Here is a 15253-nt window from a genome sequence, read left to right as displayed (position 1 = left end):
GTGTATAAATGCTTGAAGGGTGGGTGTAAAGGTGAGGTAGCCAGGCACTTTGTAGTAGTGCTTACTGGCAGGACCAGAGGCAGTGGGCCCAAACTGAATGAAACACAGGAGGTTCCCTCTGAACATCAGGGAACATTTTTTTTGCTGTGAGGTTGGCACAGGTTGCCCACAGACATGGTGGGGTCTCCTTCTGGACATGGTCACAGGCAACTAGCTCTAGGTGACTGAGCAGGGAAGTTGGTCCAGACAACGTCCACTAGCTTTATTTGATGGCTACTAGTTCTTGTATTGAAAGAGAGAGCGAGCTCCCCATATGCTTTCTCTTCACCATTGTTTTGAGGGGAACACTCTTCCCAGCCCCCTTAAGTCTCCTTTTCACTAAGTTGGACAGTCCTAGCCTTTTTTAAAGGTTTTCATATGAAACATATTCTGTGTTTCTGATCAATCTCTAAAGCTCTTCCAGTTATAGTACCTCCTTTGAGAGTAGGCCATGAGCCCTGCACACAATGAACAACGTACAGTCAAATCTCAGATAGTCCAAGTGTAGATTTTTTCCTCTTTATTTTCTAATGGTTTTTAATGTTGGAATTGAATTAGGTTTTCCAACTGTTGTTAGGCATCAATTGATGTTTTTGTGGAGCTACCTGTTGTAGCTATGAGCTTACTATTGGTATTGAAAAGCTCAGTATGTATGACATGAGGATTATTTAGCTTTTTGTGGATTAAGTTACATAATTTATCTCCTTACAGATGTTGTGTTTCGTGTCTGCATTTTCCTCAAAAGTTTATTAATTTTTTTTTCAAGTTGGTTTCACATTTGTCATCCTCCAGACTTTGGGAAAAATAGAAGTTTAAGTGAAATGTTAAACACTGCCATTAGTATGGTAACTCTGATGACACTCAACACATGAAGTAATTAGCAAATAATTGCTTTTTTTGTTTGTTTTGCAGGAGAATTTTAAAAAGTGAGCCACCTTATCCCCAAGAAATGAGTGCACTGTCTAAGGATATAATTCAACGACTTTTGATGAAAGACCCCAAGAAGAGGCTAGGTTGTGGTCCCACTGATGCTGATGAAATCAAACAGCATCCCTTTTTCCAGGTAGAAAACCCCAAATCTCTCCAGATATGATGTATTCCTGCATTTAGTGCCTTTGAAATCCAAGTCTGAAGAAATTCTGTTTAACAGAATTGCTTATAGGTGTGTTAACTACTTGAATAACTGCACTGATGTTAGTGAGAATATCCATGTGCTTATGTATATGGATTTGGTGAGTACTTAAAAGAAGGGCAAGGTAGATTTTTAATATACTCTGTCTCTTTCTAACAATTACTTGAAGCAGCCAAAAGACACTACTTAAATCAGAAGGATTAATGGAAAACACTTAAATTATATGTTGTGTTTCTTCTTCAAAAGAAAGTTTGCCACTAACATAGAGTCAAATTTGTGTATTGATACAGTTCATGACTAGTGATGAAAAGGCTCTTCTGTGTCTTCCTTTACCTAATTAAATGTTTAGTCTTGTTTTAGTAGATTTTGTTTCTGTTCAGATATCAGTGGATTAATACTTGGTTTCAAACAATGGTGAAGATTGGGTTTGCATATATCCGTACTGTTCCATCCATTGTGGTTAAAATTGTTTGTGTGCTTTCTTTGAAAAAACTAAGTCTGTATTTCCAGTACTTCTGAAGTTAATTATATTTTTAAGTAGTATAAATTTTGGAGTATTTGAAGTTGTTAGTATAAACCTTTCAAATATTTTCAATGTCGTTATAACATTCAGCATGGGCAATAACTTGCCTTTTTAACTTCTAAATTTTTTCTCATCCCTTCTGTATTTCCTTCCTCTTATGAGAGAATCTGACATAGTAGAGTTAAACTTCCTTTATTTGCTGTTTGTTTTGGAAGTTACATTTTTATTTTTCCTTATATAGCACTTTTTTATCTTGACTTCATTTCAGTTGCTCACTTCTACAGCAATAGGATCATTTTCTCCTAACTACTATGGCTAACTAAGCCTCTTACTTCTAGCCATGCATTCAAGTAAGAAGCCAGAAGTATTATGCTTTCAGGGCTCTGGATGCTGAGATTACTAATTAAGCATAGCAATCAGCAAGATACTACACACATGCACTATGGCTTAAAAAATACAAGTGTTACTTCCTCTGAAACAGAGGAAGAGGAAGAAATTTAAGGGCTGCCACACTAGCTGTTTAGCTTATCTTCACAGTCTAATTTGTGTAATTTTTTTTTTTAAGCTGGACTCTGTCTACTTACAAATCAGTATGGTAACATTTTGTCTTTACCTAAGCAAATTAGTAGAGCATAATTTGAATGCTTTTCATACACCTGTGGAAAACAGCAAATGGAGTTATAGACTGTTTGTTTCTGGAGAAGTCTCACTTTGCTATATCTGTTTCTGTTAAATTTTCAGTTGATTCAAATTTATTTTCCTGGTTTTGTCTAGAATATGAATTGGGATGATTTAGCTGCCAAAAAAGTATCAGCTCCATTTAAACCAGTAATCAGAGATGAGTTGGATGTCAGCAATTTTGCAGAGGAGTTTACAGAAATGGATCCAACATATTCTCCTGCAGCAACTCCTCAGACTTCAGAAAGAATATTTCAGGTATTTTAAGAATTCATCTAAATTAAAAAAAAATCTATAATTTATTTAACAATTCCACGTGTATAGCTAGCTTTTTCCCCAACCAGCTTCTATGTTACTGGGAATTAACTATGTACTTCCAGTCTCAGTTCCCAGGGCTGTTTGTTCAGCAATTGCAAAATGACAAAGGTGGAAACAGTCCTCCTGCAAACATAAAATTCCATATGTCTCCATTCCCCACTGAATGTCCTACCTGCTGGACTAAAGTCAGTCTGTCCTTTGTTAATTCTTCATACCTTCTGAGTGTTGTCATCTTGACCCTGTTGACTTCAACAAGCAATGTAGTTTGCCCATGTGGTTTTGGTTTTTATTGTCATTTTTTGAGCAGCTTAGTGTACAGGAATACAAAATCACATTTTGGAAGTTGCTAGATTTGTAGTGACTATAGCAAGTAATTTATGCATGTCATAATAAGATCCGATGCATCCTGTTGGTGGAAGGTGTTCTTGTTACAATACCTGCACAGGAAATGTCATTAATATGAGGCTTATTTTCTTTTGCAGTTAAAAATGGTTTGATCTTACATCACAACCTAAAAACTATTTCATGCCTTAACTTAAAGGTGTTCTGGGGAGCTAGATAGTTGAATTGTGAGCCTCTATTACTGTTGCGAAACAGTTGAAGTGGATCCAGATTTGTAGCATAATATTTGTATTATTATTGCTTTGTGTGTAACTGTGGGGATCATATAATGAATTTCAGGACTCTGCCTGCTCGCAGTGAATGTGTAGCTCCTGTCCATCCATGAGCCAGTTGTGGTTTCTGTAATATGCTATGAAAATTCTGGTTTCTTAGAAAAATTGTTCTGAAACTTCTAATTCTTTGTATGCAGTATGGTAGTGTGTGTGCAACAGATTCAAGCCATTCCCTTCTCTAATGTCTTAATTTCATAGGGATATTCTTTCGTTGCACCTTCTATTTTGTTTAAACGCAACGCAGCTACGGTAGATCCTCTTCAGTTTTATATGGGGGATGAGCGGCCTGGAACTACAACTATTGCCAGAAGTGCTATGATGAAGGTAATAATAATATCTAGACCTGAATTAATTTGGTTAACTTGGAACTGCATATAACTTTCAAAGCAGCAACCACAAGCTAGTCTGCTGAATACAAACCAGTCATTGTTCATTTATCCGCTCTCTGTAACGGCGCCTCAGATGATCCAAACATATAATTTGCATGTGGTACTACTGAGAAGTGGCTGAAGTTTAATCTGAAAAATGAGATGATTGTCTAGTTTTCCAGAAGACTGGCATACAGCAGTAATAGTAATTTGAATCCTGATAGTTCTTATTCAGCCAACCATTGTACATATTTTTGAAGCTACTTGAATTCTGCATTTGCCCAGAACTGTGTATAGTTGTGTGAAGCCCAATAAGAACACACGCTATTGTGATGTCCTCAAATGAGCACGTAGTTTTGTGGATAAATGTATGTACAGCCATCTTTTGACCCTGTTTGTCTGAATATTTTGTATCTTAAACTATTGTAGTAATATTGATTTATTTAGTGATTATGTTTGTTTAATGTAACATATTTATTCTTTGTTAGAATAAATTTTATGCATTTTATTAAATAGAAGTTAAGATTATATTTTATCAAAAAGAGAGCTCTTTTAAATGTAGATGAAGAATTCTCACAAAACTTTACTCTTTGTCTTTGACTGTGTATACTAAAAGTATTCTGCAAAACTAAATACAGACAGTTTCCTAACAGGACTCTCCATTTTATCATCATTATGAACTGGATCTGAAAGAGAAACCATTGGGAGAAGGAAGTTTTTCCATTTGTCGAAAATGCTTACACAAGAAAACTAGCCAAGAGTATGCAGTAAAAATAATTAGCAAAAGGTATAAATATTCTATAAGACAATAAAAATATTTTCTTTGCTTACTGTCACCCATGGATTAGAATAATGTTTGCTACATTTTTGGAAGTGGAAAAATAAATTTAAGATAATTTCCTTTTGAAGAATCTACAGACTTATGACCTTATGAGAGTCTTTTGAAACAATATGTTACTTTTGCTGGGGAGGACACAAGAAGAAATCTAAAGGGTAATTTTCTGGGTCCTAATTGTATTCTACCCTAATTCTACTCCTAACCAGAGTAAGGTATAAGATCCTCCTATCTTTAAGCCTGAGTGAACTTAGTGTAGACTTACAATAACTCCTTTTCATAAGTAGCCCAGTTGATTGCCTAGGACGTTCCTTCTAAGAAGGATCTGGAGTGTGGGTTGCCTCAGATCTAACTAAATGTGTGTCTGTGTAAAATGGAATTAGACTATGGAGTTGTAAGTTGAATTTTGTTTCCGGGATATTCTTAAGAGAACACAACAGTGGGAGGCAGCTGACTTGCTTTGTGCATGGGGACCATGTGGTCCTCTGCTAGAACAGATAACTCTGGCAGTTTCTGCCCAGAGAATAATAAAGATAAGGGATTTTTTGAGGGGTGGATGGATTTTTAGCTTCATTTTGCAGTGTTCATTAGTAAACATGTCTCTAATGTGTTGTAGAATGTTGGCAGGAAAGGAAAGTGTAAATGTTTTGTTATCAGAATGATAGTTCACAATGATCTCTTCTCCAAGACATTTGGCTGTACCTCTGTTTTTCCAGACTCTAGAAGTAACTGTCCATCAGACCTAAGTGTTTCATGTCATGTTTTTTGGATAGGATAAGTTCAGAAATAAGGTACTTAATTGTTGGTGTCAGAGGCAGTTTTCCAAGATCTGCTATGATTAAGAAAGACCTATTCAAAACCGTTAGTGGAGCCTTCAGAGATACTCAGATGACCAGGCACTATCTGTGGGATTCACAATGGTAACCATAGGCATCTATGTAGTGCCATTTTGGCATCTGTTGGTGTCCTCTTTGTTCTCCAGTTCCCATTAGTCTTGTGACTACTACCTTTATGTAGATGTCTTCATGGCTGATGTCCTCCAGGCTCTCCTATGCTTAGGCCACTGAATCCTATTCTAGGTTATGTGTGTATTTTACCCTGTAGGGTTCATTAACTAGAATTTCATTCATTATAATGAGACATTAGACAAGTAGTATGCAGTAGGCACATACATTGGGTATTTTGATCTGGAAATATCTGGCTTTTGAATCTACATTCAAAAATTTTCCCATGGTGCAGATGCAGAGCTGCAGGTTAGTGCTCCTATCTCAAGCTAGTGAGTGTTTGTTTCTGGATAACAGTGAGTAAACTAGTTTAGACTTTTCCCATAGAACTAACCTTTTAGGAATTATGTCCCTAAATGATATTATTTACAAGTTCTTTTGCTTTTTTTTCTTCATCTTGGTGGACCAGGCAAAATGAAGAAGGTAAGAAGCCTCTATACAGGGAGGTTTTTTAAGTTTGCAGACTGGGAACAGATTCGGAGCATGTTTGTGTAGTATTTAGAGGTAGGAGTAAACCCCCAGTCTGAATGGCTGGATACAAACCAGTCTTGAATAAAAAACTGTTAAACTCTAAACAATATTGCTCCAGGAACCACACTAGCAACTCTTGCTAAAGAAGAAGTATAGTAGGTTTCTAGTGATTTCTTTAAAGTCAGACAGTCTTTCACTCCTACCCATTGAAGGTGCCAAAAACTGAATCCTACACTTATGCCAACCTTTTCATGACACTTGAGGTGAAAGCTGAGATCAAGAGTTCCTCTGTGGAGGAACTTCAGTAGTGTGGAGGCTTTGTTAGTAGTGGAGGCTTTGTTAGTAGTGCTGGATTTGCCAGTGTCCAACAATTTGAAGTTTATTGATGTGTCTGACGGCCAGTGAAGCAGTGGGGTCCTATAAACTTTCTCAGGTTACTCTTTTAGAGCTTCCTATTTGTTTTTCATCATATTATCTGCTTAAAATTGAAGATGGTAACTATTTAGTAGTTACTAAACTACTAAACTACTTAGTTTAGGAGTAGAAATAGTCAGGAAAATTTCAAAGGTTTAAGTTCATGATACTGAACTCTTCTCATCTGTTTCCTAGGTCCACCTTCTCATGATAGTCTTTCTCCCCTTAAAATACTGAGTCAGGTTTTTTAATTTCTGAAGGACCTGAAGTCACTTTCAGTTTAAGCAACGTCAGCAGAGCTGCAGGTGGAACAGCTTAGTGTACTTGGTTATATGAAACCTGCAGAAAAACAGAATTCTCTTGCACAAAAGTCTCATCATGGTTCTGGTCCTAATTAGGAGGAAAAAAAAAAAGGCAACCAAAAATTAAGAACACGTGTGGTGAGGGAGACTCTGTCTGTGTTACCCCTAAGGCCTTTCTCTATGTCAGTACAGGATTAGTCCTTCTTGGAGAGAGTTTTGGCAAAAAATTTCAGGCATTATTAGCCCCCCAAAAATATCAACATGTGCATTTAGTTGAAAACAAAATGTTCTGCTCTGTCCCCATTCAAAGCTTTTATGTTCACTGTGTTCCCTTTTTTTGGTTATATATTTTAGTACTTGAAAGAGAATTTGTGTGATGATTTTTGCTCTGGAGCTAGTCTCTTCTCTTTTCCATTTTAGATTTTTACAGTGGCCTGGTTAGGGGTTCATTAGTGTATCACAGTTCATATCTAGGTGATGCTACTGTTTTTTCTAGTAGGAGCTTATAGTTTTCATGCATCTTTGGGAAGTACTTACCTCCCATAAGAGTGGAAGAGGATTGGGACAATAATTTGAGTCTTAAAGCTGAACTGATAAATATTTATAGGAACAGAGGTGAAGTCAAATTGCCCTGGACTAAGGGAAAGGTTTGTTTTAGGGAGAAACTATACTATAATATTATTTCAGCCTTTTACTATAGCAAGTTGCAGTTGCATCAAAACCATGGTTTGATCTAGGTGTGGTTTTTTAATGTCCTAACTTGCAGGGTTATGAGAAGAGTTTTGCTCAGCTTACTTTGAATTTGTTCTTAATTGTGTTCAGGCAGTTGTAATATTAAAAAATCCAGATTGCAAGCAATTAAAAAATAGTTGTAACACTTCTAATGTGCAATTTGCTCAGTGAGATTGCTACAAAATGACTGCTCAATTTCTCCAGAATGGAAGCCAATACCCAGAGGGAAATAACAGCTCTGAAACTCTGCGAAGGACACCCGAATGTAGTGAAGCTGCATGAAGTTTATCATGACCAGGTATTTTTAAGAAACTGTCATCAGTGCTTGCCAAACATGTTGCTATGTGTTTTCCCAGGAACTTTTAGGAGTAAAGCATACTGTTGCTGTGCTTTGAGTAGACAAAAGCACTTTTTTCCTAGTGCTTTTGTCTACTCAATATGGAAGGTGAAGCAGAAATTCTTCATTCGAGGGAATTTGTAGTTACTCTAGCAAAAAAAAAACCCAAACCCCACAACCTGGATTCAGGCTCTGGTTCTGTCCTTGGTCTGTTTAGATCATCATCATCATCATCCAATATATTCATGGTCTTGTTTCCGTATCTATGATAGTGAGGAACCTCATCACCTTCTATCAGGGATGTCATGAATCTTAAAATTGTATTTGTGAGCATGATTTGGAAGACTTGCAAATGAAGTTTACATATCTAGCATTATTTTCTTACATGTTTAAAACAATGGAAATAACCAAGTAGTTTGCTAAATTACCACATAGGAAAATAGAACCTCTATTTGAAAATACATTGAGATTGGTTTAAGGTTTATTTAGATACCTCAGGTGTCTTTTTCCTTAGGGTAGTGCAAGCTTCACAGCATGTCAGAAGCCGTAATTGGATCTAACTTGGAGATTGGGCCCTGGTTTGAGCTAGGGGATTTGGCCCAGATGTCCTGCAGAGAGATCCTTCCAACCTAAACTTCTCTATGATTTTTCTAACAGCATGTGGGCTCTGTTGCACCCCCCCCCCCCCATAAACCCGTCATGCTGTTTATACAAGAACTGTCAGAGTGCTCATATAGAATGCTTCTAAATGGAAGGATGACAATTCTGTATTGTAATTTTTAATAAGAAAGCCTTTTTTTAATGTACAGTATGAGTACATGTATGTAGAACAGGATAATTTTCTCACTTGCCTTTGCATAAAATGGGTATACTCAGGAATATCTAAAGAAAAATGATCTTCAGGTTGCTCTGCAACTGAATATGCTACTCTCAACCAGCCAAACAATTGTATTTTTAGTAGCTCCCAGGTGTTATCTTCCAGATTACTCATACACAACATTCTGAAAATGAGAACTGATGAAAACTTTCTGGTTTTGACACTTTGGTGGTTTGTCTTTAAAAAAAAAGTTCTGATTTTTAACTTGCTCCAATACCAGTCTGATCAAATTCTACATTAGTAATCCAACCATATAGTTCTGGGCTTCAGTCTCTTTTTGCGAGCTACAAGTGATTTTCTAGCAGAGAAAGGTCTCTTTATCCTTCCTGACTTTCCTGTGAGCTATTCCGAAGACAGAAAGAGAACTTGCAGTTGAGGATATCTTAACAAGCACTACTAGCAGTGAGACTAGCAGACAACTTGTTTGTTGTAAGAAGTGTTACCGCTTTCTGTCCACGTAGCTCCGCTTCTCTTCCTTGATACCTGAGTACCATCTAATTTCTGTTCCTGACTACTTCTTTGAATTTCATTTTTTGAACCTCTTCCCAGAAGTTTTTTCTTTGCTGGGAAATACTATTTTCCTTGCTGCCATTCAGAGAAAGGAAATGCTGGAAGCCATCACATGCCTACATCCATTGCCTTCTGAGAACGCGGCTTCACTTTCCTGTTCTGAGAAGTCTGGTGTTTGCTTAATGGAAAGAAATTTGAATAGGCGTTGTTTGTGTGCTAATGTTGTCTTATCAAGGACATCACTGCTTGTTGATTGTCTTGAAAAGAGCAACCACCTAAACAGCCATTTCTTTTCAAATTAAAAACTTCAACTCTCTAATGTTTGGAAAGATGTCTGTTGTGATTATTATGATTGCGTACCTTTGGCTAGTACTCTGCAAGGGTGAAATCAGAAGAAATTCTAGACAATCTTTAATTTCATAGTAAAATTGCAGGGTGCTTTTAATGGATTTGGTAACATTAAATGGCCAACTCTTTCTGCACATTATTAGAAAAGTATCCCTACGCCAGAACAGGCTTCAACAGCAAAAGTCTAGCTTTTTCCAGCTTTGTTTGTTAGCCTAAAGAAAGGCATTCTGTCTATCCATTTGCATGGCAGAAGTGCATTTCTAGATGAACATGGGGAAGACATCAACGTTCATCAATCTCATTGAGACTTATGGGGAAAGATGTCATCTGATATGCAGCTTGGTGCTGCTTCTGTTGGCTTTCTGAATTGCACTGAGCAGCAGTTGTATTTCTTCAAACTTTGGGAACCTATTGGAGTGACACCTAACAAATTCCTGAATGAACACTGGTTTGTAATGAATGTTGGATCTCTAACGTGGCCTGTTTCTCTTCTTTGTTTCAGCTTCACACGTTTCTAGTGATGGAATTGCTGAAGGGAGGAGAATTGCTTGAACGGATTCAGAAAAAGAAACATTTCAGTGAGACTGAGGCCAGTCACATTATGCGCAGACTAGTGTCAGCAGTGAGCCATATGCATGATGTAGGAGTAGTCCATAGAGATCTGAAACCTGAGGTATAGTGACTTCCTTATATATGTTAAGACACTAAGCTATTAAATATCTGGAGTGTGAAGTATTTTTGGTTCCTTCAACTTCTATTACACATTTTTCTACTTCTATATTTTTACAAAACTGTTATCACTTTTACTTAGCAAATTCTGTTGATGCTTCCCTGTTCATAGGTAAAATAACTGTTAGGAAACATTTTAAATTTCTTAAGTGATTTATACTCTAACTTGTTCAAAAGCATTCTTGGCCTATTTGGGGACAGGTTTTACTAGTGGTAAGTATATATTTATTGTATGAAACAGTTCAAATGCAGAGCTGTGTGGCTTGGGTACTTTGCCTGTATGTTTCAGCCTTTTGTTTCTTCTTATTCCCTCAGTCAGGCTTCACTTGGAGGTCATTGTGACACCCTTGTACTGTTTTCTGTCCCAGTTAAACATGAAATGAACCAGCCAACTATAAAGATGTGTGATTTGAGTTCAGTGAGCTTAGTTTCTTAAAAGAAACAATTATTTTAATACATTTTTCAGTAATTACTTCTGGTATTTTTATTGTGTAGTAACATCTTCCGTTGCAGACAAATCGGTTTATTTATTGACCACTGGCTTTCTGGGATCAATATTTGCTCCTTTTTCTTTGCCAACAATAGGTTTGGATATGTGTTAGTTTTCTTTAGCCCAAGAATAGTGTAGGTTGATGTTGATTCATCCAGTAAGGATGTTGTATTGGTGATTACAGTCATCGTACCTCAGGAAATCCTCTTTGTGTATCTGTAGTCTAAAATGATAGACTGTTCTTACTGGTGTTTCATCCTTTTTTACCATACCTTCTCGTATATTACAAAATTACTTCTATTATAGTAACTCCTACAGGTGAAGTAGTCTGCTAGGTGTTGGTATTATACTGTTTCTGAAAATCAACCCAAAATAAATGTATTTGAAAACATATCTGTACAGGAGCTTCTCTACTAAATGAACAATTAAATAAAGAGGGGCTATTGTGACATTCTAATGTGTCAGGTGAAAATATGATTCTGAAAAAGTTTCTCTGCTGACATCATGAAGGAAAAAACCCAGCGTTTGAAACAAATCGTTATTAAAAGGACAGAACCCAGTATTCTCATAATTTTAGTCTTATTACCATCTCGAATATAAAAGCCACATTCTGTAAAGCAGAGAGCTTCAGCTGCATGGTAAATTAGAACTCTATGATCCTTGGGGTACCTTCCAACCCAGACCATTCTGTAATTTCCTTTCTCAATGTAACCAGTTGTCTTTGTTGTCTTAAGAAAGGAACTCTCTTTAAGTCAAGGTTGCTGCAGTTCTTAAGTTACTTCTTGGCTGTATAACATCAGCATGGAAAAAAGATTATTGTATTTATCACCTATGCTCATTGTATTAATGTTTTTGCTGAAATTAGGCTTCCTTCAGATCTGTTTTGCACAGCTTCTACATACAGAAAACTGACTTTTCTGGTTGTGCATTGAGGTACAACAACTGCATAGAATGCGAAAATATGGGTTTTGTAACAGCTATTCTCTTTATCCATAATGAATGCCTTCAGGTTGTCCTTATTGATCTCCTTGCAATCTAACAATCATTTTTTCCCCTTCTTGGTGAGTTTGAAATTAATTATTTCATGTTGAGTCATTCACCTTTTGTATTACAAAATTACATAGGGCTATAGGATTTCTAATATTGAGTCTTTTTTTAGCATTGCATAGATTTAACAAGAAAGGCAATAGCAAAATTTTGCTCTCTTACCTCTGAAGTTCAAGGGAGGAATAGAAATCATTTATAATTCATCTTGGCCTCAACCACTTCACCTAAGATACAGCATCACTCCTGTATCTCAGGAAAAAGAAGAAAGGAAAACACTGTCTTAAACCTTCTTCTGAGCTGATAATAACTTGTGTGTTTTTGAAATCTGACATGCCACATTCCAGTCTGTGAAACTGGAATTCTCAGGTACTACAGTATCAAAGTGTCTTTCCTTTGGTGTAAGGCTTTCAAAGTATTCTTCTGCATTATTAGGCTCATGGTGATACGGCTGCAGTGTGTGTTACCACTTGAGGAGCAAACACTAGTCAGGCACAAGACAAGGAATGCAACGGGAGTCCCCCACACAAGAAAGCTGTCATTCACAACATGCCAGAAGGAAGCAAAGCTTAAGAAAACTTACTTCTGTTTGAGGAAGAAGGCAATTCTCCCAGTTATATTAAAGTGTCTGCTTTTTTTAATTGTCAGTGTTCCTCGAATTACTTTCCCCTCTGTTCTCTGCCAGCTTCCCATTTTCATTAGCAATCTCAGAACTATTCTGACTTGCAGATATACAGGAGGCAAATAAATACATAATTTTATCTTACATTCCAGAGTACCTGGTACTTTGTTTCTACCTCTCCATTTGTATCCCAGTGTCTCCCAGTTCCTCTTTTCTCTAGATAATGAACCGTTTTCTGTAGCAATAAATGTAGGGGAAAAACGGCTATTAAGTAGTCTAACCAATTTTCTTCCCAGTACTGGTATTGATTTTTGTCTTTGCTTTTCAGAATTTATTGTTTACAGATGAAACTGATAATTCAGAAATAAAAATAATTGATTTTGGCTTTGCTCGTTTAAAACCTCCTGATAATCAGCCTCTTAAGACTCCATGTTTTACTCTTCATTATGCTGCCCCGGAGCTCTTGAATCACAATGGTTATGATGAATCTTGTGATCTGTGGAGTTTGGGGGTCATTTTGGTAAGTGACTGAGGTTTTTAATTATAACTTTATTGTATCTATTTACTTTTTGTTCAGATGCAGAAGACTTGACATAATTTCAGACTTGAATTGGGTAGATACCAAATTCAAGTGAGTTGCTGTATGAATAACAGGTTCCAAAGACAGGTGTTTTCCAGGGGTGGGGTGTTTGGGTTTTTTTCTAAGCAGTAACATGAATTCAACATTTCTGGGAGTGGAAAAAATACTTGATACAGTCTGGTTTTCAGAAAGAGATAGTCTTAGTAGTTTTTTGCAGGCATCCATATAATCTTCCTACAGTTTGAATTCAAGGAAGGAATGAACCTGCATTCTGATTTACAGAAAATTAATTTCAGTAGATATAAACTGGGTGGAAATACCGTTGTGTTTTGGTTTTAGTTTCCTGAAACATTTGGACTTTTTTATATATATATAACAAGGATTCTAGAGAAGGTTTTGCATATTTTAAATTTCTATAGGCTTGAATTATGTTAGTCAAAGTTGTATTGTGCAGTGCTGGCGATGCAAACAACAGGACTCCATATTTAATAACAGAGTTGTCAGTAAGTGGCGCTGTGTTTGTTAACACCGCTTTTGTTCTCATCACAGTATACAATGCTGTCGGGACAGGTACCGTTTCAGTCTCAAGACAAAAGTTTAACATGTACCAGTGCATTGGAAATTATGAAGAAAATAAAAAAGGGAGAATTTTCCTTTGAAGGAGAAGCTTGGAAAAATGTTTCTGAAGAGGCTAAAGAGTTAATTCAAGGTATGACTTCCCAAATACTTCTGGTACCTTATTTTTTTGTCTCAAAAGATAAAGTTTTGAGGTCTAAGCAGTTTCTGGATGCTGTGATCAATATTAGAATGCCTAATCTGACAGAGTGGTATCTGCCACTTGAGCTGTGTACTGACCCTTAATGCAAACTATGAGCAAAGGTGGGCACAGCAGAAAGACTACAGATTTCTTACACGCCTAGAAGAGAGCTTTCTAATGTAGAGAGATGCTTATAGAAGGTCAGTGGGGTTAGAAGTACCTGAAGAGCTTCAGAAAAGTGAAGTCACTCTTTTAAAACATACTTAAAAGCAGCAGTTTTTCTTTTATGTTATTTTTGCCTTTATAAAAACACCAGGTTGTGAGAGAAATGTTTTAAAAGCTGACCTTTTGCAGAAAATGAATGTATTTTTATCGTCTTTTCCTCGGGCTTTTTTTGAATGCTTGTATCAAGACTACTGTATTCTGAGCTGCTTTCCTTCACATTTGCTATGCTTTGATTTCCCCTTAAGCTTTTGAGCATCTAATTATGTTTTCAGCATGACATAGACACCAATCGTAACACTAACAAGATGGGGTTCTGAATTTCTATAGAGGCAGGCTCGTAAGGAATTTTTCTGCCAAAAATGTGTAGGCATCTCCAGATTCAGGCCTTAGTGGATCTGTCAGAGAATCGGATGCTTACCCTTGTGAACTTCATCCTGGGCAGGTTTTAAGTGAAGAAACCATTTGGTGGTTCTGAGTTTGTGGGAAGAGATTCGAGTTATTAAACAGTTAAATAGCAATTTCTTGCATTTAATGGTTCCTCCATTTAATGGAGAATGATAGTATAATGTTGTGTGAGATTTATCTAGGGTAAATATTGGCATACCTAGGATAAACATTGCTATGACTTATCAAAGCAATGCATCAGATTTTCTTAAAATAATTGCATCTTCTATTAAAAGAAGATAAATAGCTCACAGTTTAAGAGACTGTAATGTGTTTCTGTTAGGGCTTCTAACAGTGGACCCAAACAAAAGAATTAAGATGTCCAGCCTGAGATACAACGAATGGCTTCAGGATGGCAGCCAGCTGTCATCTAACCCTCTAATGACTCCTGATAATTTAGGCTCTTCAGGAGCTGCGGTGCATACATATGTCAAGGCCACCTTTCATGTAAGTCCTGAGAAATCTTATGTCCTGTTAAATTTTGTAATGAGTTAACCTAGGTTTTTCCTGTGTTTTATCTTAATTAAAAATATGTATTTGTTGTTATAATTCAGTGATTGCTTACAGCTCCAAACAGTGAAAATATGAATGAGGCAAGAATAAAATTTCTTGAAGATATTTATACTAATGGGTTCTTGGGAACAGAGAGACAGCTGTTCAGGAAATAGCTATTATAATATTCTGTTTCTTAGAGAAACCTATTAAGAGGTCTTTGGTCTCCAAAGTTTTAGAAAAAAAATAAACATTCTGTTTAACTTAAGTAACTTTGACGTTTAGTCCTTATGGTGAAAACTTCTGGA

General features: G+C 36.6%; 1 protein-coding gene across 3 annotated transcripts in view; it reads left to right on the top strand.

Annotated features, from left to right (window-relative positions):
• RPS6KA5 (ribosomal protein S6 kinase A5) overlaps nucleotides 1-15253 on the top strand; it is a gene marked incomplete at its 5' end in the record, with an annotated part of 78343 nt that overhangs the window by 61807 nt on the left and 1283 nt on the right. For all 3 annotated transcript variants that reach the window (XM_084270602.1, XM_084270604.1, XM_084270603.1), the window contains 9 exons: nucleotides 952-1102; nucleotides 2469-2630; nucleotides 3563-3688; nucleotides 4386-4519; nucleotides 7695-7788; nucleotides 10065-10235; nucleotides 12776-12967; nucleotides 13577-13736; nucleotides 14737-14900. In XM_084270602.1, the coding sequence (XP_084126728.1) occupies nucleotides 952-1102; nucleotides 2469-2630; nucleotides 3563-3688; nucleotides 4386-4519; nucleotides 7695-7788; nucleotides 10065-10235; nucleotides 12776-12967; nucleotides 13577-13736; nucleotides 14737-14900 (1354 nt within the window). The remainder of the gene's footprint in view (nucleotides 1-951; nucleotides 1103-2468; nucleotides 2631-3562; nucleotides 3689-4385; nucleotides 4520-7694; nucleotides 7789-10064; nucleotides 10236-12775; nucleotides 12968-13576; nucleotides 13737-14736; nucleotides 14901-15253) is intronic.

Source organism: Gallinula chloropus (assembly GCF_964237585.1).
Source record: "Gallinula chloropus genome assembly, chromosome: 14".
In the NCBI taxonomy this organism is placed as follows: Eukaryota; Metazoa; Chordata; class Aves; order Gruiformes; family Rallidae; genus Gallinula; species Gallinula chloropus.
Note: the sequence above shows the minus strand (reverse complement) of the source record. Positions and strands in the feature narration are given on the sequence as shown.